The sequence below is a fragment of the Cupressus sempervirens genome, chromosome 6, assembly GCF_028749045.1.
Source record: "Cupressus sempervirens isolate cs-2001-9-10 chromosome 6, ASM2874904v1, whole genome shotgun sequence".
NCBI lineage: Eukaryota > Viridiplantae > Streptophyta > Pinopsida > Cupressales > Cupressaceae > Cupressus > Cupressus sempervirens.
In genome coordinates, this window is record NC_143123.1 from 519,893,218 (window position 1) to 519,921,140 (window position 27,923).

Here is a 27,923-nt window from a genome sequence, read left to right on the forward strand (position 1 = left end):
TATTTCAGGATTTAGAAGTACTTATTTCAGAATTTAGAAGTATTGAAGTTTGCACCTCTATCTGGGGGTCTGTGCATCTAGCAGGTTCATGCCTACATTCAGAAGTGGGAGTTCGGGACTCCTGTGGGTAAGTACTCACAAAGCAAGTTGAGGTTAGTGCCTAAAAACATTGTAAAAGAAGACAAACAAGTATAAGCATTTATTGCTCTGGTTTTTCCCATTGGGGTTTCCACAAAATTTGTGTCCTTTGTTGCCCTTATTTGTTAAATCTTGCAGATGTGTTGAATAAGCTTTGTAAAGTATTGCTTGTTAGAAAGGCCAGGGTTGCCATTGTACCAAAAGATCGACCTTTCAATGCCCGATACAACCAATAGTCTTATCGAACCATAGGAGGTGGTTAACCCATGTCGCAAATCGTGCGAGGGATGCTGGCGCACTGACAACGATCCCCCTCCCAGCATCACTCGTCAGGATTTCAAGATTTGAACTTGTGACCAAGCTCTAATACCAATTGTTAGAAAGGCTAGGATTGCCGTTGTACCAAAAGATTGACCTTTCAATGCCCGATACAACCAACAGTCTTATAGAACCACTGGAGGTGGTTAAGCCATGTAGGAACGTTGGCGCACTGCCAACATTGCTATCATATTCAATCCAATTTTAATTATTGTCCAAATCTTTTGTTCCCACCATTATTTTGGAAGTTACAAAATGATTTCCCACATCAAAGCTCGTTCTGTTACATGACATATGCAAACCTGCTTCTCTATTTAATGAAATCATTGGACTTTTCATGATTTGTATAGTAGTTTTAAAATTTGTCCTCCAAATACTCTGAAAACTTAAGCAATATATGGACACAATTTATAGCAAGTGAAATTGAAATCCAACAGAAAAGCAGTTATGATAACAGAAAACTGGTAGGTTTGGTGTTATCCGCAATGCAAATTTCATCTCTGCCACATTTAGAAACATAAATTTCAAAAAATGCCAAATATTGATTCAAAAGTGGACTTGTCACACAACTGATATCAAGGAAGGAAAATTTCATACAAAATTGAAATATATTACTGCTCTAGGACTCGCACTTGATTCATTGAAGCCTGCATTTCCCAGAGGTTAAATGCAAATAATTGGTTTCTAAGAAAGCAAATCAACCACATTAAACAATGGTATTAAAGCATAACATTACACAAATGTATAAACTGAATGTTAGTCATCATCCTCATCCACTACAGCAATGCGGTGACGTCTTCTATCAAATACAGCTCGGAATGTCTCTTGTTCAGCACGAAGCTGTTCCAAAATTTTTGTGTTTCTCTTAGATTTACCTCCAGTACCGCTACCATACTCTAAATCATTCTTCTCTTCATCCGGTAATGGGTTTGATGCCTATACAGTCAAAGTTATAAACATCTTAGTGAGCTGCAAACTATATATATAGCAGCAAATCAGAAGAACAGACCAAGGACAAAATATTTACCTCGTTGTATCCCTCACCAGGCCCAATAATCAGAGAGCACTTATTCTGTGGAATACGCCCTATTGAGAATCCACTGCTAGCCTGCCATTTGGAGTCTATTAGAATGCTAAATAAACACAAAGAGTAAGCAGTTGCACATCTAACCTACGCACCTGGTCAGCCCAATGGACACGCCTATCTCCTTTGCCGTAAGCTTGCATTAGACCAGATAGTGCATTACTATCAACATTTTCAACTTCCTTGGTATTTGTGTTGTGGCCATTTTTATGGTTATCAGACCACTTACTTCTTGTCAAATCCTTACATTCATCTCTAGCATTCAATTCATCCAATCCCCATCTGTCTCCGGGACTAATTACTCCTAAAAGGAGACCACACCATAATAGATGTTAGTCTGCGAAGCCAGCCTAATAAATATATTACAGTTTTGTTGAAATAAAAACAGGGGCACCATATAAAAAACAAGGCTCTTTTTTTTTGAGAAGGTGCCCAAAATTGATGTAGCAAGAACCAAATTGAAGGCAAATGAGCTATGATTTTATTTTACAATGATGGGTCAAATCATTTTAAATAAACCCCATCTATGAACTCGCAGTCAACTTTACTAAATGAACAAAACACTTCCAAGTATCACTGCACATGTCTCCCCTGTAAGCATTTATCGATTTATACGATTAACACATTTGTTAATAAAGTTATATTTCCCAAAAATGTTGTACTCGTATATTCAACTGAAGACGCTATAAGAATATAAAGGTGAGAATCCATATAGCATGTGATCATGTCAACCTGTATGCTGTTGTGTTTGAAATCATGATATGGACGGAAAGAATGGAAATTATTTACTGTGAGTTTCATTTATACAAAAGAGCATGGTTGAAATCTAAAAATCACATCTAACTGACCATTTTGCTGTGAAAACTCGGAAGGTGAACCTGTCTTCTGTGGTTCTGTTTTGGTTAGTTTGTCTTGATCTTCCACATCATGTCCTGTATCATCTGTATCCATCTCCACCTAATAATATCCAGGATATTAGAATTCATGAAGCAAGCGAATACAATGTGGTATACTGTAGCTCAAAGGTTGTAAGGAAATTTATAGACTCTAATCTTCAGAATACCAAATCTTATAAATAATTAAAATTAAGTTGAATTGATTAAAAGTTAAACCGTCATCTTCACAACTTAGAGAACGTGAAACCAAAGTTACAAATGAAAAGAAATCAGGAAAAACTCATGGATTATGATCTTCACATGATTAAGATTTGCCCAATTATATTTCAATCTGAGATTCCAGATTATTTACTAATGACAAATGCATTAAAAAAATACACTACTTTTAAAAAAGCATTATTGATTATAATTTTGAACAAACTGTTTTTACCTCGGTGATATTTTGTGCATTTAAATTGTCATCGTGAAATAAAGCCTGCAAATGAACAAGTTAAAATTGCAAAAATAGAAACAGACAGACATCAGTCTCTCAACCCATTTCTGAAGACAATAATCAGTTCAGACAGGATGAAACAGAACAGACCGTTATGTCAAGCTGTAAGTATAGAGGAGGGGCAGGTTCCCAACACTTCGCCATTTCTTGCACTTTATCAGTAGTAAAATTGTGCACATTCCGAGCTGCGCATCCCTATTTTCATCACAAAATATATAATTGTGTGAAAAGAGTAGATAGTGACTTTACTATCCATCAAGCATTCTTAACTAGAAACACTTCTTCAATAGAATCTATTTTTCAAATAGCAACATAAGGCAAAGATGAAAGATGTCAACATACTGCAGGATCCTTGTAAGGAGCATCCAGCAGGTATACTTCATAACCGGATCTCTGTTTGCAATGAAAAACATGTTCATCAGAAAAGGCTATAAACATCATTAGTCAAGGAATTAATTATTCCACATGTCTAGCATTTATGTTTCCTTCTCCAAATACAAATGATACAAAGAACTTTTCCTGTCACATCCAACATGAACAGACAATGCTAAATCAAGAAGCTTTCTGAAATCTACAATCCTACTTAAAATAATTTCCAGACCAAAAATTATACAAAGAAAATAAATTAATGAAAGTAGCTGGAATTTATAATTAAGAAAATCTGATTCCCATAAACAATTTTTTAACCACAATAAAAGCAGTGTGTTCAGAACTCAAATGAAACTCTCACTATCAAGTTAAAAAATTAAAAAAATTATTCATTGTTCTGTTCCTGAATAGTCTAAAACCTTCAGGTGAACAAAAATACACTGTTAGCACCCATCATTCAAAAGAACAATCAATCACAATCTCGAGAACCTATGCATATCCCATTCTTTCAAGTATACTACAAAGTACAATCTACCACATGATTTAAAAGATACTAATACAGAAATCATCCAAATTTGGAAAAAAATATTGGAGGTTTAAATTTGTCAATAAATCTTCTGTGGACAAAATCAGTTATGAACAAGCAAGCAGTAATTAATCAGCCAGATTCTAAGATCAGAGAAGAGGGTATACCTTTGCAACTGCCCAAAATTGAGCAAAATCAGCTACCCGCAGATTGCGGTCATCCACTAAGATGAGGCACACATGCCAGCAACAAAAAGGTTAATTGTCCAAGTCGCACTGCATTTGTGGTTAGCGAAAATGAAAGTAGCGCATAGGCACTAGATTCTTCTAACACTACTCACAATATTAAAACTAACACACTTGAACTCGGGTTCAGTCTAAAAAATTGGGGAACTCTACCTAGCGATTTTACAGCAGTCTTTTCTATAACAATACCAATATTTGCCACATGATGCATGTACAAAAACGATTACCCTGTCCTTATCATCAATATATCCAGAACAAAAGCAAGCAGAAAGCATACAGAAGGATGAACAAGGATATTAACAAAACATAACAAACCAACATCACAATATCATTTTTTTCAATCAGGTAGGAAGAATCATACCACCTAAAAGGAATGTTAAGATGATTGGAAGGTTTAAGTTGGGTGACTAAGATTCTGAAAGTAAGGCTTTAAGTTATTGGATGCTTTAGGCTTGAGATTCTCAAATTATCAATTTGAGCAAATCACTTCTGTTCTTGAGCATTCAAAGTCCAATACTAGCTTAAACCTGAGATAACTAGAGAAAACAACTCATATATAGATACCTACCAATGATAAAGGTGAATATGCCTTCTTCTAGAGTCTTCTTGAATGCTTTCAACATGCTTGCTCTGTACGCCTGACATAGAAAGATATTATAACCCCATTATTCATTCATTACTTGATGAATCAAAAATATTCTACTTCAATCATGTAAATCAAACAGGAGAAATATTAATAGCTCATTCATCTTAGATCTAGATCTAGGCCTCTAAAGAAAGAAAATGGAATCAAACTTTTACAAGCAACTTGTAGAACCCTGGTTCTTGGTTAAAATTACTACATTTCGCCATATGAATATTATATCTAAATGTGAACCATGAATTGTAAAAGCACAATAATTCTCTCCATTTTAACTTTAACCCCAGTAAAGCCAGTGTGCCTAAAACACCAACACGGTGGTGGCAGTCTCAAGGGCTTTAAACTTTAAGTGAAATTCCAGATAATGGTCCTGTACATTCTGTTTTAGGATTTCCCCATGGGCAAATTCCAAAAATATTTCTAAAATATCGGGATGTTACAAAAAGCGAGAAAACTTCCCTCTGTCCTTTATCCTGGCATTTCCAGTATGCTTTGGAAATATTACACGACTAAGTCCTCGGGAGGGAAAGAAAAAAGAATTACATGCTCCTACTAACTGAACAGAATGAGCATACACAATAACTATTAATGGGGAGACTAATTCACAAGAAAGCAAATGTCTCTCACCTCCTCCATTTCAGGTTCATAACAATATTCCATCACCTTTTTGGTCACTCGCTTCTTGCTTCTTAACAATGAACTTGTCACACCACCATTATCATTGTCATCATCCTTCATGCAAAATATCCATCTATTATATAAGTTATAAACACATGGAATATGATCTAAACTTTAGTTTGCTAAAATGTTTTTTTTATATTTTGTGCGTGCTGGACATCAAATATTCAGTTTAAAGTTGCTTTGAATAATAATATGGGTAAAAATATCCATCCAAAAATATAAGAAAATTCAGGACTGAATATGGTGCTCAATCAAACCTTCTCCACTTCTGTCATAAAGTAATCATCCATTGAATGAATCCTAGGTGCACTACCGCCATTCATGACCTCGAGATCACGCAGTGCCTTAGCCAAATAGCTCTTTCCACTTCCTACAAACATCAATTAAAGATGATGATAGCTTGGACATCTATTTTCATTGCAACAACAAAAACATGATAATTACGATACCCACATCTATAACACAATCATTCACTAATTTGTTTTCTGTATTCAATATGTAAACAGTAATGAAAAGCAGTCCAGGGCATTCTCATATGTAGTATTACTCTGAAGCATCTCTCAATATTCTACTTAAGATTCTAGCAAAGAGATTATGCAATGATGACAAAATTGAGCAACAATATTACTTCAATTTTCTGAGATACATTAAACCATGTTGAATCTAAGTGGAAATTGAGATAAAACCTACATACAGTGAGTTCCAGGGACAGAGGTACGTCTTGTGGGGATGGAGTGGACAGCTATATAAAAAATGGGGAAATTTCCAAATATGCAGGGAAATTTCAAATATATTCTTAAGATAGCATTAAAAAATCTAAAATCATTTGTCATATACATTATACATAGCAACTGAGTTGAAATAAGGGTTCAAATGAGAGTTGAAATTCATAAAATAATATACCCGATGTACGCAAATACTATAGTCTTTAGTTATTTCAAATTGCTTTCAAGTTTTAATTTCATACATTCATAAGTATAATTCATCGAATCTAGAATCACTAAAAATATACTCAAGTATCAAAATGTTCAAAGGCCACTAGTTTCAACAAAAAGATAAGTCTCATATATCATATAATGTCAAACGTCTCAAACGAGTCAAAACTCAAGAGTAAAATGAAGATAGTAGGCTGCTGCACTTAATATTCATCAAATTAGTGGCACTGTCACTGTCAACCTCAACCTCAAAGGTTGTGTCATCCAATGGAGTCCTAGCCAATCCCTCTTATGTCACGTCCTCATCACCATGGGTGGTGTTTTCGGGAATAATGTCCCACCATAAAATTGGACTCTGTCAATACTCTAAAGTCTAACAATCCCTAAGTCACAAAGCATTATGCACAGCCACTAACTTCTCCACTCGTCTAGAGCTAAGCCTATTCCTCTTGATCACTAAAAATATACTCAAGTATCAAAATGTCCAAAAGCCGCTAGTTTCAACAAAAAGATAAGTATCAACTATCATATAATGTCAAACGTCTCAAACGAGTCAAAACTCAAGAGTAAAATGAAGATAGTACGGTGCTGCCCATAATATTCATCAAATTAGTGGCACTGTCACTGTCAGCCTCAACCTCAAAGGTTGTGTCATCCAATGGAGTCCTAGCCAATCCCTCTTATGTCCCGTCCTCATCACCATGGGTGGTGTTTTCAAGAATAATGTCCCACCATAAAATTGGACTCTGTCAATACTCTAAAGTCTAACAATCCCTAAGTCACAAAGCACTATGCACAGCCACTAACTTCTCCACTCGTCTAGAGCTAAGCCTATTCCTCTTGATATTCCAGATAAAGCCATATGTAGACTGATTCCTCCCTACAATAGAGTAACTGAACTTGTAAGAGTAGCCAAATGGCAAGTGTCCTCAACTCTGGTGCCTTCAACTCATGCATTGCCAACACCATAGGGATTTTTGTTCCATTACTGCTCTATCCATCCTTGACTATGCTGAAGTTTTGACCATCAAGATTGAGAAGGCAGCCCCATGTTTGTAAAGTGTATAGGACTGCTAAAATAAATACATCTTTTGAAATGCCTTCATCAACATATGTCTCATCTTGTCATTATCAGGAGGGAACGTTCCAATCTTAGGCTTGTACCATTTTGGATTTAGTGCAAAGGCAATGTGAAGTGGGTTAGTGTTCCTTCTCCACATAATAATGAGCTTAATTTACTAATCATATAAGTCCAATTGATAATTGTTAGCCAAAATTACTTCATCTCTTGAACCATTTTGTCAAAAATCACATTTATCTCTCAAAGATTGCAAGTCTGTATCATGATGATGGAACAAACATATCTGCAAAATGCAAAAAATATGAAATAAGAATAAGATTAAAGATTATCAATCTCAAAGTTAATTGACAACTCGAAAAGACAGAATCTTGAAAGATTCGACAATAAAATTGAAATATTATAATCAGAAATTTTATAATTAAATCTGAGAATCAGAAATGTCCTAACTTACAGTGGACCGGCAATCATCATCAAAGATCTTTTGTTTGATGACTTTTCCTTTACCCATGTTTGCATTAGATCACAAATTCCATTCTAAGATCACCACCATCAACTGTAGAGTGTCATGCACCTTAACCATCCTTTGTTAACAAAATGAAGTATCTACCATATCGTGTCTCCATAGTTTGAGAAATTCCTTCTTTGAAAATTCTTGCAGACAGAACTTGAATATTTCAACTTGTGCCACCGCTTTCCTTTACCCAATCTAATTTCCCGATGTCTGCTGCATTGTTCAACAGATGAAAACAACATAGAATCCAAAAAATGTGCTTGTAAGCATGCTGCACCATCAAGCCAATGTATAAATGCATGTGTTGAATTAGTGATCACCTGAACAACATTTGAGGCCCCAACCTCCTCTACGGCCTCTATCAAAATGCTATACTAAATGTCCGTATTCTTGTATTTCCATAAACAATCAATGGCTCAAAGAAAATAAAAGTCAGTTGTTCATGTGACTATGATGTTGAAGAGGGGCCAATGTCTAAATATCAGTCCACCCATCCTTCACAGTCAAACCACCTGTCCCCATACAAGTTCGTCTCATGTCCTCCATCACCATACCAGCCTTGTAATATGCTTTATCAATAAGTGTAGTGCATATTTTATGATCTCCAAGGGGTACAAAAGAGGGTCAAACATTAGCTATATCTTTAATCATTTTTTAAAGTAAGAACAAGCTACATTATACATGGGATGGTATGGGCACAAAAAAATCAGTAATGAAGGTCTGTCATTTCACATGCCCACACATTGAACATAGTTGAAACTGGCCCTGGCTGCCCACCATCACTGGCCTTCCTCTTTCCTTTTTGGGAATCCACACTATCAGTAGCACTACCACCACCAACATTGTATGACAGAGGTTGATTCATAGATGATAGTGAAGGCTGATGCATTGGCATGGGCACACCTTTACACTTGCTTCATGCATCCATATGTAATATATAACACTCCAACTTCTCATCCTCCAACTTATCTTTACAAAATTATCCCAACAATAAAAGAAAGAATGAGAGCAAAGAGAGAAAAATCGAACCAAGTAAACCCTAGATAAATCACCATAAATAAGAAAAAATCTAGAGATGGAACACTCTACACTTGCTCTTTGCATCCATATGTAATCTATAACACTATAACTTCTCATCCTCCATTTTATCTTTAGAAAATTTTCCTGACAATAAAAACAAAGAATAATAACAAAGAAAGAGAAATCTGGCCAAGGAAACCCTATATAAATCACCATAAATAAGATAAAAATCTGGAGAGGGAACACTCTAGTCTACAACAAACCATATTTATACTGACAAAAAAATTCACTAAAGCCGACTATCATTACTATTTGAATGATCAAACTAAATTGAAGTATTGTAAGTTCCAGTTGATAACAAGAGATGCTGAAGCCTAACATATAAAAAAAAGTCCAACAATTTAGGGAAAAAGGAATATAGAACAGAGTTCCACGGCCTCCTCACTCCACCCAGTATACATAAACCCTACCAGTATGGGTACATGTGGGATATAGGTCAGATGTTGCAATCGGCACAAGGAACCATTCTTTGCAGTACACAATTTGAACAAAAGAATATGTTAATCCCACATGATAATTATTTTATCATACGATAATATGGAGTAAGATATAAATTCGAGATAATCATTTCCTTATAAGCCCAGGAATTATCAATACCCTTTAAATGAACATTGAGGGCAACATAGACACACTAAAAGATAATTTCAGGAAAATCTATGCATACACAATAATAAAGTAGCACCAATGAACAATACTCAATTAATCCTCCACAAATGATCATGGAAATGTGTAACTAGAGTATACGTCCACTCCAGGAAGAGATACAACCCATCAATCCCGTAAGATATTTAACGAGAATCATATGCTCAGTCCAAGACATTAGAGGATCAATAATTGATCTGACAATTAAAAGAAAAACTCAAAATTGCATATGCAGACCAGTCAGCAATTACTCAACTGTGATCAAAATATAACAGTAAGGGTGCACTTCAGCACTGCTTTACCCAAAATGTAACATCTGAAAGCAAGGACCAATCTATGGTCAAATTCATATGATATAGCATTGATATCAATTTATGTTAATAAATCAGATACATGTATATATGTATGTATGTATATGTCAGAAACATGTGTGTATCTCTATATACACATGCATGAATATATTTGAATTAGATATTTTCTTATCCTACCCCTTAGTTTTTTGATAGTCCCTCTTGAAGACAGGAAGGTTGTAGGGAATGGCTGGGGTAATTCCTAGCAAGCTAGGTGAATACCACAAGAGGTTAAGCCGTGCATTTCAAAAACTCGGTTAAGGCTTTCTTATTTAGTTTGCTTATTCAGTTCATTTTTTAGATGTTGTCTTAATTTAGACAATTTTGTTCATACTATTATTAGCATTTGTAAACTCTATTTAAGAGTTCATTGTTATTACAACTATTATTCGGTTTTTTACAATTTCGTGGCATCAGAGCAAATATTCTAGGAGATTATTGCAATGATTTGCAGTCTGCAACAAAACCCGAATTAGGATTTTGTACTGCGAATTCATATTTGTTAGGGTTCAAGCTGAAATTAGTGATAAAGCGCTCAGCAATATTTTTTCTAAAAGTAGTTTTGGTGTTTTTCCACCACCGCGTCAGCCAGCCTGATGGTTGTTCAGAAAAAACAAAAAGCAAAATCTTTTTTGGCCCACGTCAGATTTTGAAAGCTCCACAAGGTTAGTGTTTGTTTTTTGAGCAAGCAGGTCTGTGTTTATATCTCCATGCCAAGTCAGTGTTTGACCCGCGGCAAAATACCACTCAAGGCTAACTCACACACAAATGAATAGCATTTTTCCCTGAATATCGCTGTTTTCTTCTCTTTCCAAGTCAGCAATTTTTCTGCCAAGTCCTGTGATCTTCATTTTTTGGCGGTTTCTAGATTGTCTTATTCTGGTTTTTTTGAATTTCAGGATTATTTTCTGAGATTTTTTCTCCATCATACCCTCATCCAATTTTGATGTTAGCAGATTTTCACAGTACATATAGATTCTTGCTATGCTTCTGGATTTATGATTTTCTAAAAAAAATTCCACCTACGTGTCAGATCACTCTGTGATCCATCACCAGGACAAGAGCAAAAAGATCAGAGTGTGATCCAAAATGTTGACAGGAAAAATTCTTACACAGTCATAAATCTAGAAGCATAGCAAGATCCTAATCCAATTATTTTGGGTTTTTCCTGGGTTTTTAACCTTAAACTTGATTAGGGTTTTCTGATTTTTTTTCAAAAAATCAAAGCAATATTTTTGTCAATTCATTCAGTTTTTATTTTTTTTAATTTCCCGTGTTCTATTGCTTTGATTTTGGTGTCTTTGCTAGGTTGAACAGCAACCTCTGTTTCAATGATCGCCTCTTTGACCAACTTTGTGTTGAAAGGGAATCAGTGGTTGAATGGTTGCAATTGAAGTATTAAACACATGGAAGTAGCGCTTGATAACAATAGTTGAGTATTGTTGCCTTGCTAAGATTGTTTTTGGTACAGAACCATGTCTTACGACAGTCCAGACAGATCAAAATAAATTGGATGAACCTAATCAGAAAGTTGTCATGCTACTGAATCTTTCAATTACAGATGATCAGCTCCCTCAGGTGCCTTCTGGTAAAACAACTAAATAAATTTGGGATCTCTTGAAGGATCTTTATGAGATGTCTAACGCGAGTCATTCTGTCTAAGGAATTTTTTATTTTCTATTATGATGGATGAGAATAGATCTCTCCACGCACATCTGCTGAAAATCAAGGATCTACATGACCAGTTAAAGGCTATTGGCTCCAAGATTAGTGACCACGCTTAAAAGCCTTCCCCGACCCTACGAGTACTTCATAGAGACAATATCACTTCTAGTAGTGTTGCCCTAACATTCTCTGATCTCTGCAACAAGCTTTTGCGGAAGGATAGATGGAAGCAACAGTGTGGAAGTCCTGCCAGCTTCTCTTTTGAACAAGTGGTCTTCGCAGTCAAAGCCTCGACAAGAATTGAGTTTAACCTCAATCATCCCTGCAGAAAGGGTCAGGTAAACCTCCAACTTCTTCTAAGAAGAAGAGTATGCACTGTAATTACTGTCACTGGTTTGGTCACCTGAAGATAGAATGCAGGTAATAGTTGTGACACGCAGTCTAAACAGAAAGGGTCTCTGCAGAAGGCACAAGCTGCTGCTACACATTCTGATCAGGAGCCTCCCTCCAATGTGTTCATGGCCACATGCCCACTAGATCATGACACATCCCCAGTATAGTACATCGACTCTGGTGCTTCTCAGCATTTCACACATCGTCGAGATTGGTTCAAATTTATATGTATTAACTATAATTAATTTAGGTCTTCATCCATTTAAACTGGTCTGAAAGGTTTCAAGAACCCAGAAAAGGCATCTAACCACATTTAAATCAATTAACAATAATTAGTTTAGGTCCTCATCCATTTAAGATGATCTGAAAGGAACCAGAAACAATATTTAATCAATCATACTTTTTCAACAAACTATATTCACAGTAGCAAGAAAAGAAAATGTCTTTTAAGCAATCTGATGAGCTTTGTCTCGAATCTTCAGAATGTCACTTTAGCATCTTAAATGGAGAAAATCATTAATGAGAAGCTTATTTTTTGGCTAACAAGGAAATTTCAAAGCCGTTCTATATATATGTCATTATAGCAATGTGTATCACAACTTAAGATGAACTTGCATGATGGAACAGTGATATGAACTGCTGAAGGATGTCCTAATTCACTTGGCTTTGAAATTTCCTTGTTAGCCAAAAAATAAGCTTATCATGGATGATTTTCTCCATCTAAGATGCCAAAGTGACATTCTGAAGATTCAAGACAATATATATATATATATATATATTGTGGGTATCCTTAGCTAACCAAAATTTAAGCTTGACCATCTTATGTGGACATAAAGTTCATCTTTATTGTTTGTACATTAATTGAATTCTGGACAATGTCTCAAATGCTGACCATTCAACATCACTAATTTTAAAATTTAAATATTTGTATAAATTCAAAACTGTACTATAATTTAGTGACTTACCAGGAAGACCCCTGAGAATGACAACAAATCGATCAGGTCGATTTATACGACCCGGCTGCTTAAAGATATGAATAGCATCAACCACTTTTGGCCTGTCATCTTGAGTTGGTTTGGGTGGAAATCGTTGTGCCGCATCTCCAAACTGCTTGAATGGCATCTGATGCACAGCCTGAGATCCCTGCAGATTAAATGGGTACCCAAAAGTAAATACAAAAGGCATAAATAAGATGCTGCTATCCAAATCTAAACATTATCCACAATCATTATATTATCTACAATCATAATAATGTAAAATGGGAAGTTATTTAAATTTCATTTAGACATAGCTACCAATCCAATGTCATCATCAACAAAATCCAACGTATACTGGCCTCTCTTAAGCACCCAAATAAACAATGCAAGTAAATATATAAATACCAAAATGGAAGAGCACAAAATGCAGAAATGAACCTCAGGCCCAATCATCCTTTAAAGTTTAAGGACATTTTAATTGAGTAAAGTTATAACTCAAACCTTACTTGTCAGCTCATTCAAAAACATGGACAGTGTGACACAATGCGGCAGCTCCTAGTTTCCTAAGAGCGCAATCTTTTTTTAAATTAAAATCTATGTTGTACCAGTGCCATGAAAACATTGCTTATTCAAAAGAAAAATTGCAGTCAATGTCAAATTATCAAGGAAGGCCGACTATATGGAATTTGGTTGATTCATATCTAATGCCGTTGCTGGAAAATGGAACTTGAACTTGAGTGTTTCAATTGCCCCAACTAGAAAATATGAAATGCGGCTCAACTAAAATAAAAGTGATATGCAATATGGACCAAAGACACACACACTAATGAGTCTGCTAACCTATTTCTATTTCTAAAATTAATGAAATCATATGTGGAATTGGAAGAAATATACCAGGGAAAGGCAGCACCTGGTTCCCACAACCTAAGCACACCACACCTTACTGGATGGACGAGAGTGCCTACCACTTGTGGACCAAGGGGTAGAATTGTCCCGGTTAGACATTTTGCGCTCTTGGGCTTAATTGCAACGAACAATCTCTGGACCTCCTATCATGCCTTTCCTTCCAATCCCTACTATGGTGTTTTGAGGGAAATAAAACTATAGCCTAGAAGCAATCATGTACAGGTTACAAAAGAGACATTTTAGGGAAAGTCAACAGATTGGTCGGACGGACAAGAGTACATACCACATGATTGATTAGAATACCAGTGTTCCTACCTTTTTAGGAAACCAACAATGTAAGCACAACACCACATGTGGATGGACAAGAGTTCCTACCACTTGGGGGAAAAGGGATTGAATTGTCTTGATTGGACATTTCGCACTATTGAGTAAGCACAACATCCCATGTGGATGAACAAGAGTTCCTACCACTTGGGGGGAAAGGGATCGAATTGTCTTGATTGGACATTTTGCACTATTGAGCTTAGTTGTGACGAATAGTCTTGGGGCACCCTATCATGCTTTCCCTTCCAATCCCTACTATGGTTGGTAACCAAGAACGAACTATAGAAAGTGATACCATTTATCATTTCATTTATTGAAAATTGTTAGCATAATTTTGAGATTAGATGATTTAAATATGGAATATTAGTTGTAAACAAATTATGTTGTTTAAATTGTTACTTTAGGCAAAACTCAAGTATTTTGTGGGTGATATAACTATAGCCTAGAAGCAATCATTTACATGTTACAAAAGAGACATTTTAGGGAAAGGAAATAGATTGGTTGGATGGACAAGAGTTCCTACCACATTATCAAATAGAATACCAATGTTCCTACCTTTTTAGGGAGCCAACAATGTAAGCACAACACCCCACGTTGGATGGACAAGAGTTCCTAACACTTGGGGGCCAAGGGGTTGAATTGTCTTGATTGGACATTTCACAATATTGAGCTTAGTTGTGATGAATAGTCGTGGGGCACCCTATCATGCTTTCCCTTTCAATTCCGACTTGTTAGATATTTGCCCAAAATTAAAATGATAAACAGCAATAAAGCATAGCCAAAATAGATGCAAGAGACACAGAAATATCCTAAGAAAACCCTTATAGAATGAAGGGGAAACAACCCAACCACACAGCAAAAGATCATTCTATTGATAATAAATTCAAGTGTACAATGTCCTTCGCTCAATGCGATATCTATAACAATAGGAGAGACTCTTCACATTACAAACGAAGGTTTCTTGAGTTTCCTACAACATGATTCTTTATTTTCAAATACAACTCTTTGTATTTCCATGCCTCAATGCATGTTGCAAGACACCGTGACTTTGTATTTAATATTATAATTAATTATAAATGTCCTTTTCAGCTGAATATAACCAACTCTTCGCATTTCCATGCATCAATGCATATTACAAGACACATGACTTTATATTTAATATTATAATTAATTATAAATGTCCTTTTCAGCTGAATATAACCAAAATAGTATTAACGCCCAAAGATTAAGATCTATATTGTTTCCATGATTATGAGTAATTGTTACAGTGCTATAATGTTCAGTGATTTCATGATTATTAACACTAAGTAAATTGAATTGTTGAGAGATTCTATAAAAGTTGGTAATGCTTCTTGCAGGGTTTTCATGTTGAGTGATTCCATGAATTTTATAGGATCTATGCGATTAGATTTTATCATTGATATTTTGGTTGCAGCCTTGTGTGATTGTTCTATTAGAGTAGGGTTGTTGTTGCACCAAAAGACTAATCTGTTAATGCTCGATACAACCACTCAATTTATAGTACACAGGAGGCGGTTAAGCCCTTCTCACGAATCTTGAGGGGAGCGCTAAACAAATTTCCAAGAATCTCCCCCTCGGCATTACCCAAGGGTTTGAGGATTTGAACATGTGACCAAGCTTTGATACCACTTCTTAGAGTCAGGTTGTTGTTTCACCAAAAGACCGATCTATTAATGTCTGATACAACCACTCAACTTATAGTACGAGACAGTTAAGCCCTTGACACAAATCTTGAGGGGGGCGCCGAACAAATTTCCAACATGTTCAGCTAAAGATCTCTCTCTCATTAAGAGGGAGTGTCAGAGTTTGTAGCTGCGATAGAGATCTTTATCTCTGGGCGTTAATACCGTTAAGTCCCCTTCAAGTAAAAAGGACATTCATGATAATACGTAATATTAAATACTAAGACATGTGTCATTCAACATGCATTGAGGCATGGAAATATAAAGAGTTTGAAAATGAAGTCATATTTTTGGGAAATCCAAGAGATCTTTGGTTGTAATGTGAAAAGTCTCTCTTGTGCTATATATATCACATCAAGCAAAAAGCATTGTACACTTGGAACACTTTACTATTAATAAAAGTTATATTTTTCATTGTGTGGCTGGATTTTTCCCCCCATCTTGAAGGCTTTTCCCAGGATGATTTTGTGTCTCTTGCATCTTTTTGGCTCCTTATTGCTGGCTATCTTAAATTTTGGGCTAAACTTAACACCTCTGGCTATATTTTAGACAATGTCCTCTCAGTACAATTACAAAGCAAACAAGCAGATGCAAAGGAATCCACGTCACAAAGATAAACCTCTCCAACCTCTCCCAGCTTCAATGATTACCAGACCTAACTGTGATGAATCCAGATACTCCACACTTGACTTCGAGACCAGCTCAAATGCACTAGCTTCCAAGAAAAGTTTCTAGCAAGGATGCCTCATACACATGATGCTAGCAAGGAGCCAAGGCAGTGATAATGTAAATACCTTAACCTTCAGAGATTTATTCCTCTTCAAATAATGTTATGCCACTAATAGTCTCCAACTTGAGAATGTTATTCAACCTCTCAAAACGATCGAGTATTAGCAGCATTTTCAAATCAACAAACACCTAGTGTCCACGTCAAGAGGAAAATAGCACGAAGTGATGGATGATAAGCAATGTCTATCGTAGAGTCCCAAATGACTACTTGACACAATCAATTCTTCTTTTCATCAAATTGATTGGCACTCAACAAGAACAATCCGATCATCAAAAGAGACGAGGTTCAAGAGAGTGAAATCAAAGGTTTAGGCACCATTTCATTTGGCATGAAGGTGGAATATATGTCGCAATTATGCAAAGAGATTATGCACACTTGGAATAATGCCACACTCATCAATGAATTGAGCACCGACCACCATAAAGAACGATGATTACAAGAGTAATCGTCCACTCAAAGAAGTAAGTATAGAAATGAAAATTAAAGATAAACATTTCGAACGGCTGACATTCAAGCAGCAAAACAAGAAATGTGCAAAAAAGAACTCCTAGTAGTTGACGAAAAGGTAAAGAAAGCATTACCAATTTTATGAAAGAAGAGCTTAAAGAAATGATGAAGATGAAAGAAAGAAGTCAGTTACACAAAAAAGAATGGACTCACCAAGAGAGATGCCTTTTAAAAAAATTGAACATTGTCTTTGAACCCTAGCAAAAATTAAAGCATAGTGATGATGTTCAAATCATTGCTAAGAGAATGTTTCCAATCAAATTGAAGAATTGTTCTGATGGTTTTCCTTTAGATGCTCAACCTTTCAGACGATATGTTCAAGGAAGGAGTCCACAATATCGTGTGCCAAGTCAGCACTTATAACCAGCGACCACCTCTGCCTATTCGAACACATAATTTCCTTTCAAAAATGGAAAAATTACACGCACAAATCATATTGCAATGGAACCACTAACGATGACAATGCCTGACAAATTAGGAAAAAACAAATTTTAGAGGAGTTGCAAATGACAACAACTACCCAGATAACCCTGGTCCAAACATCACATCACCCACAACTCTGCTGATATCATTTCTGAAACAAGCAGAAGACCACAAATGGTGTGCATCCTCCTTCATAAGATCTGACAGAGCAACAGCTTCTCTAATATGAGGCAATCTGATAGCCCAGTAAATAAGATCAGAAGTTACCACGAGACCATGGTACAATGTCACTACAATGATCCTTCCCAAAGGATATTAGCTTTCAAACCAATTCCAGAAATTATAAAACCTTTTCCTATTAAATATCATTGCAAGAGAATGTTCGCACATGCATACACAATAAAAGAAATAAAAGAAATAAAAATTCTCTCACGGCTACCATAACAATCACATTTGGTCTCAAACAATTTCCTTATTGATGTTATCAAACATGGCTCCACTACCATGTTAGATATTTTCCCAGAATTAAAATGATAAAACAGCAATAAAGAATAGCCAAAATGGATGCAAGAGACACAGAAATATCCTGAGAAAACCCTTCTAGAATGAAGGGAAAAACCCAGCCACAGAGCAAAAGATCATTTTATTGATAATAAAATTCAAGTGTGCAAACTACAATAACAATAGGAGAGACTCTTCACATTACAACCGAAGGTCTCTTGAATTTCCTAAAATATGACTCTTTATTTTCAAATATAATTCTTCGTATTTCAATGCCTCAATGCATATTGCAAGACATGTGACTTTATAATTAATCATAATTGTCCTTTTCAGCTGAATGTAACCATAATGGTATTAACACCGAGAGATAAAGATCTCTATCGTAGCTACAATCTTCAACACTACCATGGTTGGTAACTAGGAATAAACTATAGATAGTGATACCATTTATAATTTCATTTAATGAAAATTGTTAGCATACTGCCATACTCTTGAGATTAGATGATTTAAATATGGAATATTAGTTGTAAACATATTATGTTGTTTGAATTGTTACTTTGGGAAAATCTCAGGTCTGCCCCAACCAGGGGCATTTCAATTGGTATCAAAGCTTTAATCTCGCTAATTTGGGGATCAAGAGAAAAGATATATGCAAGCAAGCTGAAGAACTCAGAGGGCATTCAAAAGAGAATAGGAAACTTGCAACAAGCAAAAAATCTACTCAAAACACTACAATGAGTGAGCAAATGGGAAATGAATTGAAATCTTTCATAGAGCGCAATGAATAAACAACTCAAGCTCTCTTAAATCCTCCAGAATATGAACGACGCAATCAACAATCTTAGATCCAACCAAGCTGATGGGAATATGTCACCTCTCATCATCCAAAAAATGACGATAAAATTTTGTTCGGGTCAACAAGAACAACTAGACCCTCCTTACCTGAATATAGGTCAACAAAAGAAGAAGAAATCAAGACACCAAACCACAACTTGGAAGAACTTGTTGAAGCATGTTCAAGACCTGACCCTGAAGTTAGAATGAGTATTCCATTTAGGGAAGATTGCCAGGCTGGAACAATAAGTAACCCAGGAAGGGAGAGGGGTCAACCTAACAAAAACTTAGAACTTAAAGGAAGCAAATTGACTCTCTCAAACTTTGATGGGTAGAGAAGGGTGACCACCAATTCATGGATTCAAAAATTGGATACATATCTATCTCTTAGTCCCGTGATAGAAGAAGATGCAACCAAATTTGCCATCTTACATTTAGAAGGGGTTACACATGACTAGTGCCACCATGGCTTGATTACATAACTAATGATGACTTCATTGGAGAACTCATTGAAAGATTTCACCAAAAGCACACTAAGAGATATTTTAAGAAATCCACCCAATTAAGATAAGAAGTGATTGTTGATTTTAATTATGGTTCCCAAAATTGCCAAAAAAGACTCACCTATTTATCTCAGGAACATCAAAAGTCATTTGAAATATTATCAAAAGATAAAACTTCCTATAAGAAAGATGAGCATCAAAGAGCATTTCCTACTAGAGATGACCATGATAAGCTTCAAAGAGAAAACTTATGTTTAAAGTACAAGGTGACATGGAAGCATGGACATATTTGTAATTAAGAAAAATCTTTAAATAAAAACTTGTGGTGAAGGAGAAATGGAAGCTGGAACATATATGTGGAAAAGGAAGAAAAGCACACAATATAGAGGCATTGCCCAACAAAGGAGCATGGAAAGAAGAAAAAAACAAAATATGTAAGGAAGAAAAACATGAAATCACAATAGGGTAGTATCAAAGATCCTAATTTGGCTCTTACTTCAAACGTCTAATTTCTTTTATAATACATCTAACATTGCCCCAATAATTAAACATTGAGTGGAAGTAAATTGTGTGATTAATTTTCATAAATGTAAGATAGAGGTTGCAAGACCCAGCTCTTTCCTATTAGCAACCATCTCAACCACTCCCTCCTTGGTTATCACAATTTAAACCACTGGTGGACAAGCAATCTTGGGAAAGGCTGACCATCATACCCCAGCCATGAAGACATTGCTTCTACAAAGCAAAATTGCAGCCACAATTAATGATTTTTCCTAGGGAGTAAGCATAAAGAGGAATGTTTCAAAGTCAAATTGTCAAAGACGACCATGGAATTTGCTTGACTCATATCTATTTCCAAGGAAATGACTCTTTCAAAGGACAGCAGAGATAAAGGGTTCTAACTCTTTGAAGGGTGGCACTTGTGAAATGTTGTGATCATTCCAAAGGGCAGACATGACGAAAAGATGCCTCTCCCTCACATTAGAAGTTACAAAGTGGAGAAGGTTTCATTTGAGAAGGACAGCCAAGGGAGATCAATTTGGGTAATAATATATTATTCTCAAAGGCAACAATGAAAAGTGGTGTGTAATTCCTATGTGAGGTGGCAAACCTTTCACCAATGAAGTATAAAGGACAATTCATTCCAAGGATCAATGGATCTCTTATCAATCATCCAAGAGAGCAGCAATCAGCATCCAAAGAGGGAAACGACATACAGTCAAATCAGGGGCGCAGATTGTAATAGCAGGCTGAAAGTACATTACCAGCAATGATCTTATATTGTTGTAATGTGATATGCATATTCTAAACCAACATACCTGTCACCTAGGGCCAAGAGGGTGAGTGTCTGCTCTCAGGCTTAGTGTGAGGATTACTTAGGGCCAACCCATTATGCTCCCTCATTCAAACCTATGATGAGGAAATGCTAAAAAATGAATTTGCCGATGGCATGATTAGGGAGGGCAGAAACAAGAACCCCACTAGGTATACCACCCCATGCTAGATGTCCAATGTGCCTGCCACTTGCAGTCAAGAGTGTGAGTGACTACTCTTGGGCTTAGTGTGAGGACTATTTCAAACCAACCTATCATGCTCCTTCATTCAAATACTAACCCTAATAGAAATAAGGGGATTTATAAATTATCTGCACATTTACAATATTGTCAAATATGCTTATAGGACCTTAATAGGGATTTATCTTGTTAAAAGGCATTTGAATTGGTAATGTTATATCTCTAACTATATAACAACTCTTATTTTAATGGAAAATGTGATTTTGGGGGAAGATTCAAGATCCTCGCTGAGTGGACATTACATAAAGGAGACGCATTAGGGGGAGATGGCAGACTAGTTCCGACATTATAAGTAAACCAGCCCATGTTGGATGGACAAGAGTTCCTACCACTTGCGAGCCAAGGGATCAATTCATCCTGGTTGGATGTTCCACAGTGTTGGACTTAGTTGTGATGAACAGTCTCCAAGCGCCCTATCATGCTTTCCCCTCCAAACCCTACTATGGTTTGTTTGTTTCCGAATGACTATAGATTAGATCGAAGCAATGATACTGTTGAGCATTTCATTTAATGTTTAATTGTTAGTTCCAACAAATATTAGACAATTTAATAATGGAATATTAGTTGTAAACAAATAATGTTGTTGGAATTTTTACTTTGGGCAAAACTCAAGTATGCCCCAATAAGGCACATAATAAGGGACATTACAAGCCATTTGCTTAAAAGAAAAACAATGTTAAATTTAAATATTTTGTGATTTGCACAAGCAATCATAATATCATGTTTCCTATATAACTTTGTGATGGTTGTTTCCAATTTTTCAAGTCTCCTTCAATACCTTTCTTCAAGGGATAAGTACATCAAAGGTAATCTAAAAAGATAATTATATAAACTTGTCACCTTCAAATTATATTTTCAAACCCAGCAAGTAATATAGGCATGCCACTTAAAGGAATAAATTTAGCAAAAAAAATTTATGAACAACCCAGATATTTACTTTACAGGCATATACTTTCTTACACAAACCCAATTCTGAACAATTTATTTTTTGCCTGAAAATACAAATTATTTTTAGTACCAGCATAGTTTGTCAAACATTCTGAGTCTGCCAGATGTAAAAGTGCTTGCTTAATATTGCTTAAAATTGAGAAGGTATATCAACTAGACTCGATTTGTATAGATCACTATTTCCAATTGACATGCAAGCAAAAATTTTAGTTCCTATTTTGCAACAGTTAATATTTGTTGCACAATCTACTTTCCATGTAGATGCCTTTTAGTTTTTTCAACAAATCAGGGATACTGAATTTATTATTTGCTTGAAAATACTAAATATTGCAAGCAGTGGACCAGATGTAGATGTGTGTGCTCGATATTTCTTTAAAATTGAAAAGTATATTTACTAGCCTTAATTCAGATAGCCCACTATTTTTCATTACTATGCAAGTTAAATTTAAAACTCTTGTGTCAAAAATAGTCAAGTAAGCAAACATCACTTTGATTATTCCTACAGAAATAACCAAAAAAACTATACAACTATCTTATTTGCAATAATGTTAATTCCATTTTGCAGATTAGGCTGCTGCCTACCTAGAAATTCAACTATTGAATACGGCTACAAGACAACTTTGAAGTTTCTACACATTGAACTGTCTGTTAAGGAGTTGTCTGAACCATTAAATTAATAACTTTCAAAATATTAACTGCATGTAGCACTGGTAGCACCTTAGAGATTCTCCTCAAGAATATATATTGTTGCTATATACAGATTTTGAGACTTGCCCACCTTCACCTTGATGCTAATTACATAGAGCAACCTGAGTTTAACAAGCTCAATTTATGCTCTAAATGTGCAACTTCCTACAGTAATAGCCAGAAAGCTATAAAACTATCTTACTTGCAACAATGTTAGTTCCATTTTGTAGATTAGACTGTTGCAGAGCATATGGAAATTGACCTATTCAAGATATAGAGCTACAAGCCAAATTTGAAGAAGTTTCCACACATTGAACTGTCTGAAAAGGAGTTGTCTGAATCATTGAACTAATAACTTTCACTATATTAACTGCATGTAGCACTGGTAGCACCACAGAGATTCTCCCAAGGAAGATGTGCTATTGTTATATACAGAATTTGAGACTTGCCCACCTTCACCTTGAAGCTAATTTAGAACATGAGCGACCTGAGGTTAACATCCTTAATGTATGCTCTAAATATACAAGGCAATGTTTAAAACTTTTGTATATATATGTTCTGATTCAGCCATTAAAATTTATTGATCGAGAATAGAGTCAAGTGCCAATTGTCAATTTTTAAACTTGATACTCAATTTTTCCTCTGGAACCCAATGCAGCCCCAAGGAACACTGGTATTCTATTCAATAAATTGTCATTAGACAAAGAAAATGAACAATCTATGAGTTTATAAAAGCATATTTTGTAAGACTCAAGTTATAGAAGTGTTAATAATATACGACAGTTTACACGGTTATTGGGTATGGTATAAAACAAAGTGCGACTATAACAGAAAATAATATAAAAAGTGCATCGAGAGATAACAGAAAATCATACAAAATGTGCATCTTTCAAAGAAATTTCCATAACATATACATACTATTACTAATAAGTAAAATATAGCAAGGAGAAACTGAGAACAAGAATAAGCTGAAAATAACAACATTGAAATTCAAAAGAAAAAAAAGTGAGAAAATACCAAAGAAGCAAAACCAGCACCATGATGACTAGGAGCTGGTGGATACTGGTAACCATGTGCAGATGGCTTAATGTCTGGAAATGATCGCATGCTTGTTGGAAGTGAATGTGTTCTTGTCGCATCTAAAGAAAAATTGGTAGATGCAGATGACTTCGGAGGAGAAGCTGGAGGAGAAGGAGGTGGTGGTGGAGGAGCATGGGACGGAGATGATGGGGGTGATGGAGGGAGAGGTGGAGGTGGAAGTGGAGGCACAGGAGGACAAACAGTATAAACTTGTGGTTCTTGGCTGAGGCTCTGACATTTTGGCATTGTTGCTGGTGTTTGTATGACGGGAGGCATTCCACCCCCCTCTGCCCTCAAGTCATGACCACCATGCATATTAGCATGAGATATCTCGGGGCCTCTAGCTGTGGAAATATATTGTGACTTCGCATGTTCAACTTGAGTCTGTTGCTGAAATCCATTCATGTGCCAATGCCTCTCAGGCTGCTGTGGAAAGTGTGGAGGGTTCTGAATTGAAGTATTCGTTTTCTGATTAAACTGGTGGTGATCTGAATCCTTGACTTCAAATTGATATTTTTGTCTAGCTTCCTGATCACCTTCTGGCTGCAACTGGTATGCCCATTCTGACGGATTTTGTTTCTCGGTTATTGGCTGGTTAGAAGGAAAATGATGCTGGTCATGGGATTGGATATGCTGCTGGAACTGTTGTCGTGGCAATTGAGATAGACCATGTTGCTGAAGACTCAATTGATTCTGCTGACCTCGGGACGAATACTGAGGTTCTTGATTAGGCATTAACTGTCCCTCCTGTTGCTCAGAATCATGTGACCTCTGGTCAGATTGATGTGACCTCTGCTGTTGCTCATGAAGCCTCAAATTGTGCTGCTCAACTATATGATGAGACTGAGGATGCTGAAAATGATCATAATTATGGACTGTAGCTGAAAGATAATTATTTTTCTTTGAGCTCAAATCTAACTGAGAGCTTGAAGGCTGCAATGTCTCAGACCACGGATGATGCGCACGCAAATTGTTTTGATGCATCCTGTCCCCAAATGCCTTTGACACTGACTCCCCTGCCCTTGTATCATGATCAGTCTGATCTTGAATGGTGTTTGACTCACTAAGATACCCAGGTGGCAAGTGCTGCCCTTGATTGTATGCAGATTGACCTAGACTAGATATCTTAGCTACCTGTTTTTGTACCTCGATTTGATTTTGACTAAAATCCTGAAAACTATGCTTATGAGCCTGGGAAAGGACATTTCTTCCTTTGTTAGATCCAGACGTTTCTTCTTGAAATTGTGGTGGGTGCAAGCGAGATTGGTTGTGTATTTTTTTCCGCTGTTGATGCACAAAGTCCATATGAAGCTCTTCAATTGTCTTCAATGACTCTTCCTGTTGGCATTCCCTCGCTGTTATAGGTCTTAGTTCACTGAACTTATGAATGGCACTTCCTTCAGAAACAAGATGCTCTTCAAACCTTCCAATTTTGCGGGAATCAGTTTGGTGAACTCTATCTACCTCAATAGGAGCTTCTATTGATTTCTGCAAGGGCATGTGAGAACTGTCTCTAGTTACATGAAAAGTTGCTCTGTTTTCGTGAGATACAAATTTCTCATTGGCTGGAACTGAATACATATCATTTGGCTTGATGTGCCAAAAGTTTCCAGATTCCACAGACTGGCCTTGCGCCAAATCCCTCTGTGAAGCATGCAAATGTAATGGCATGTCCCTACTCTGGTTCCTTGCCTCTACAAACACACTGTCATTAAAGGTATCATGTGATGAATTGTGTGAAAATCCTCTATCCAATGCATTACCATTATAAGAGCCTTCACCTTTGGATAGTTGAAATTTCTGGGCAAAATCTTTTACCTCAGATGCGCTTTGTGGGGGCATGGCATTATTCTTGTTTCCCCTACCAGGAAAGGTTAACTCAAACCCATGTCTGCCCTCTTGTGAAAGTGATTTATCATCATAAAGTAATTCAGATTCAAAGGTATCATCATTCTTATTATCTGTGAAATCATCAAGGAGTCCATGTTCAAGGAGCAATTCCTCCTCACGTGAAACAACTCGTTGTCTCTTATTGGAATTACCCTTATCTATTGGTTCAATTCCAAAAGCACCACTTGTATCTCCAGATTTATGATTCAATAACTGCTTGCCCTGTTCACGTTGAGAAGAAAATGTATAGTGAAAGCTTTCCTTTCCCAAAACCTGTGTATCAGTCTCCTGCATATTAGTTTTAAAAAAACCACCAACTCTTTGATCCTGTAGATCATCCCCTCCATCCATCCTAGTCCTCTTCCGTGCTCCCTGTGGAAATTCTATCTGCCCGCCTTGAAAATCCCTATATCCATCATACCTTTGCATGTCCATGTCATTGCCCCTATTTGTTGGCCTAGCAATATGTTCTGCGAATTCCACAGCTTGTTTTGCTCTTGAAAAAGAAGTGTTTGTGCCTTGAAGCACACCCTGTGTGGGCTCAAATCCTTCAAAGCGTGCTGATGATTGATGCCATCCTTGTTCGGGCTCAAATCCTTCAAATCGAGCTAATGATTGATGTCTTCCCTGTGCAGGTTCAAATCCTTCATAATGAGTCGATGATTGACGCCCTCCTTCCATAGCATCAAATCCTTTAAAACGAGCCACTGACTGATGCCCTTCTGGTGCAGCCTCCGATCCTTCAAAATGAGACAATGGTTGATGACCTCCTCTAATTGCTCCTGGAAAAACATCATATTCCCTGCCACTGTTATGATATCCACTTGTTACTCCAAGTGAACCCCTGTAAGAATTGTATTCACCTAGCTCAGCCTGTCCATCGCCTCGCATTCGTAACTCATGGATTTCTCCTATCCCATTATACTTACCCATATGTATTTCGGGTCTCGTAAAATTTGAAGTAACTAACTCTGGGGGGCGTCTATCAGCAGCCCCTTGGCCTTGAACACCAAACCTATCAATTTGTTGGACCAAACCCTTCCTCTGTCGTTCCGCCAACCAGATCTCTCTCTCCCTTTCTCTCTGCCGCTCTCTTTCTCTCTCTTCTTCGACAAGCCAAATGTTCCCTGCTTCAAATCCGGAGCGCCCCATGTGACCTCCAGCCACAGGCTCAAGCCTATCAAGTCCGTGTGGGGGAAACCTTGGCCCCGGCATTAGGTCACCATGATGAATAGAACCATGACCTCGCAGACCAGGCTGCTGATGCTGCTCAAGTAAACTCTCATGCCTAAGATTTCCCGGTGGAAAATGCTCTAAAACATTATTATTCCAGGAAGGAACAGGGGGTTGAGTGAATGGATGCCCGAAAGCGCCAGCCATGGGCTGTAAATGATTTGTGGGAGTTGTGAGCAGAGGGGGCGGTCCCAACCCATGAGCATATGGAGGAAAACCAGTCTGACCTATTGCATGATTCTCTCTGCCACAGAAAGGAAAATGCGAACGACTGCAGCCGGGGCAGATCATTCCAGGGCCAGGATTCCAGGAAGATGGCATTTTCTAGGGTTTTTGGATAAACTTTTCAAGTGTTTGTTTCTACATTTCTAGGCATAAAAAAACTACGTCTTTGTGGAAGGGGGGGCATCAACACATTGTTTGTCCAACTCCCAGTAAGGTACCAGAAGAGTTTTCCCTTTTTAATGTATCGTTGTTTTGTTTTGCTTCTCCTAGGGTTTACGAGCGTCTGAAAACGCAGCTGCTAGATTGTGTTTTTGCTCGAGAGTTCGTGGATCTGATCCCGAGAAACAATACAATTATTTCGATGGAATGAAGTTGAAATAGAAATGAAACTAAATGATTTGGCACCTGATATTGAAGCGACTGCCATTGTTTCCGATGATGCTTCCACACTCTTGATTGACGGTGGAAGTTAACAACTTCCTCGCTTTCAAACCAAGGGCTTTTGGTGTCTTGGAAATCATATATGAGATACACACCTGTTCTTTGCTAGTCGAAATGTTTTATTTTATGGTTGACCGCTAACGGTTTGAGGGGCTCAGATTTGGTAATTTGTTGAGGGATTTAAAAATGACTTTTAAAAGGCAGGAGTACAACATAATGCTATTTGGAAGGTCTTGGGTTTAAATAAACTAGAATAGTTATATTAATCTGCATTCTATTATTCTTAAAGATCACTGAAATAGATTGAATAATCAAATAATACTTAGAGAA

At 36.7% G+C, this 27,923-nt stretch overlaps 1 protein-coding gene across 2 annotated transcripts; it reads right to left on the minus strand.

Annotated features, from left to right (window-relative positions):
* Nucleotides 1–978: 978 nt before the first annotated feature.
* On the minus strand, nucleotides 979–27,687 carry LOC149553308 (P-loop containing nucleoside triphosphate hydrolases superfamily protein). 2 transcript variants are annotated; one of them, XR_016353068.1, is made up of 13 exons: nucleotides 27,558–27,687; nucleotides 23,742–27,483; nucleotides 13,013–13,190; nucleotides 5,648–5,760; nucleotides 5,337–5,441; nucleotides 4,638–4,707; nucleotides 3,272–3,322; nucleotides 3,020–3,124; nucleotides 2,867–2,911; nucleotides 2,389–2,497; nucleotides 1,636–1,844; nucleotides 1,484–1,564; nucleotides 979–1,392 (listed from the first exon to the last, which is right to left on the minus strand). XR_016353068.1 is itself a non-coding variant. In XM_089788772.1 (13 exons), the coding sequence occupies exons 1-13, from the start codon at nucleotides 27,246–27,248 to the stop codon at nucleotides 1,213–1,215; spliced, it is 4,809 nt and encodes a 1,602-aa protein (XP_089644898.1). In that variant the 5' UTR covers nucleotides 27,249–27,637; the 3' UTR covers nucleotides 979–1,212. The 2 variants fall into 2 exon arrangements, 1 of the variants encoding a protein (XP_089644898.1); XM_089788772.1 differs by adding an exon at nucleotides 3,992–4,047 and having other exon boundaries at nucleotides 23,742–27,637.
* Nucleotides 27,688–27,923: the final 236 nt, after the last annotated feature.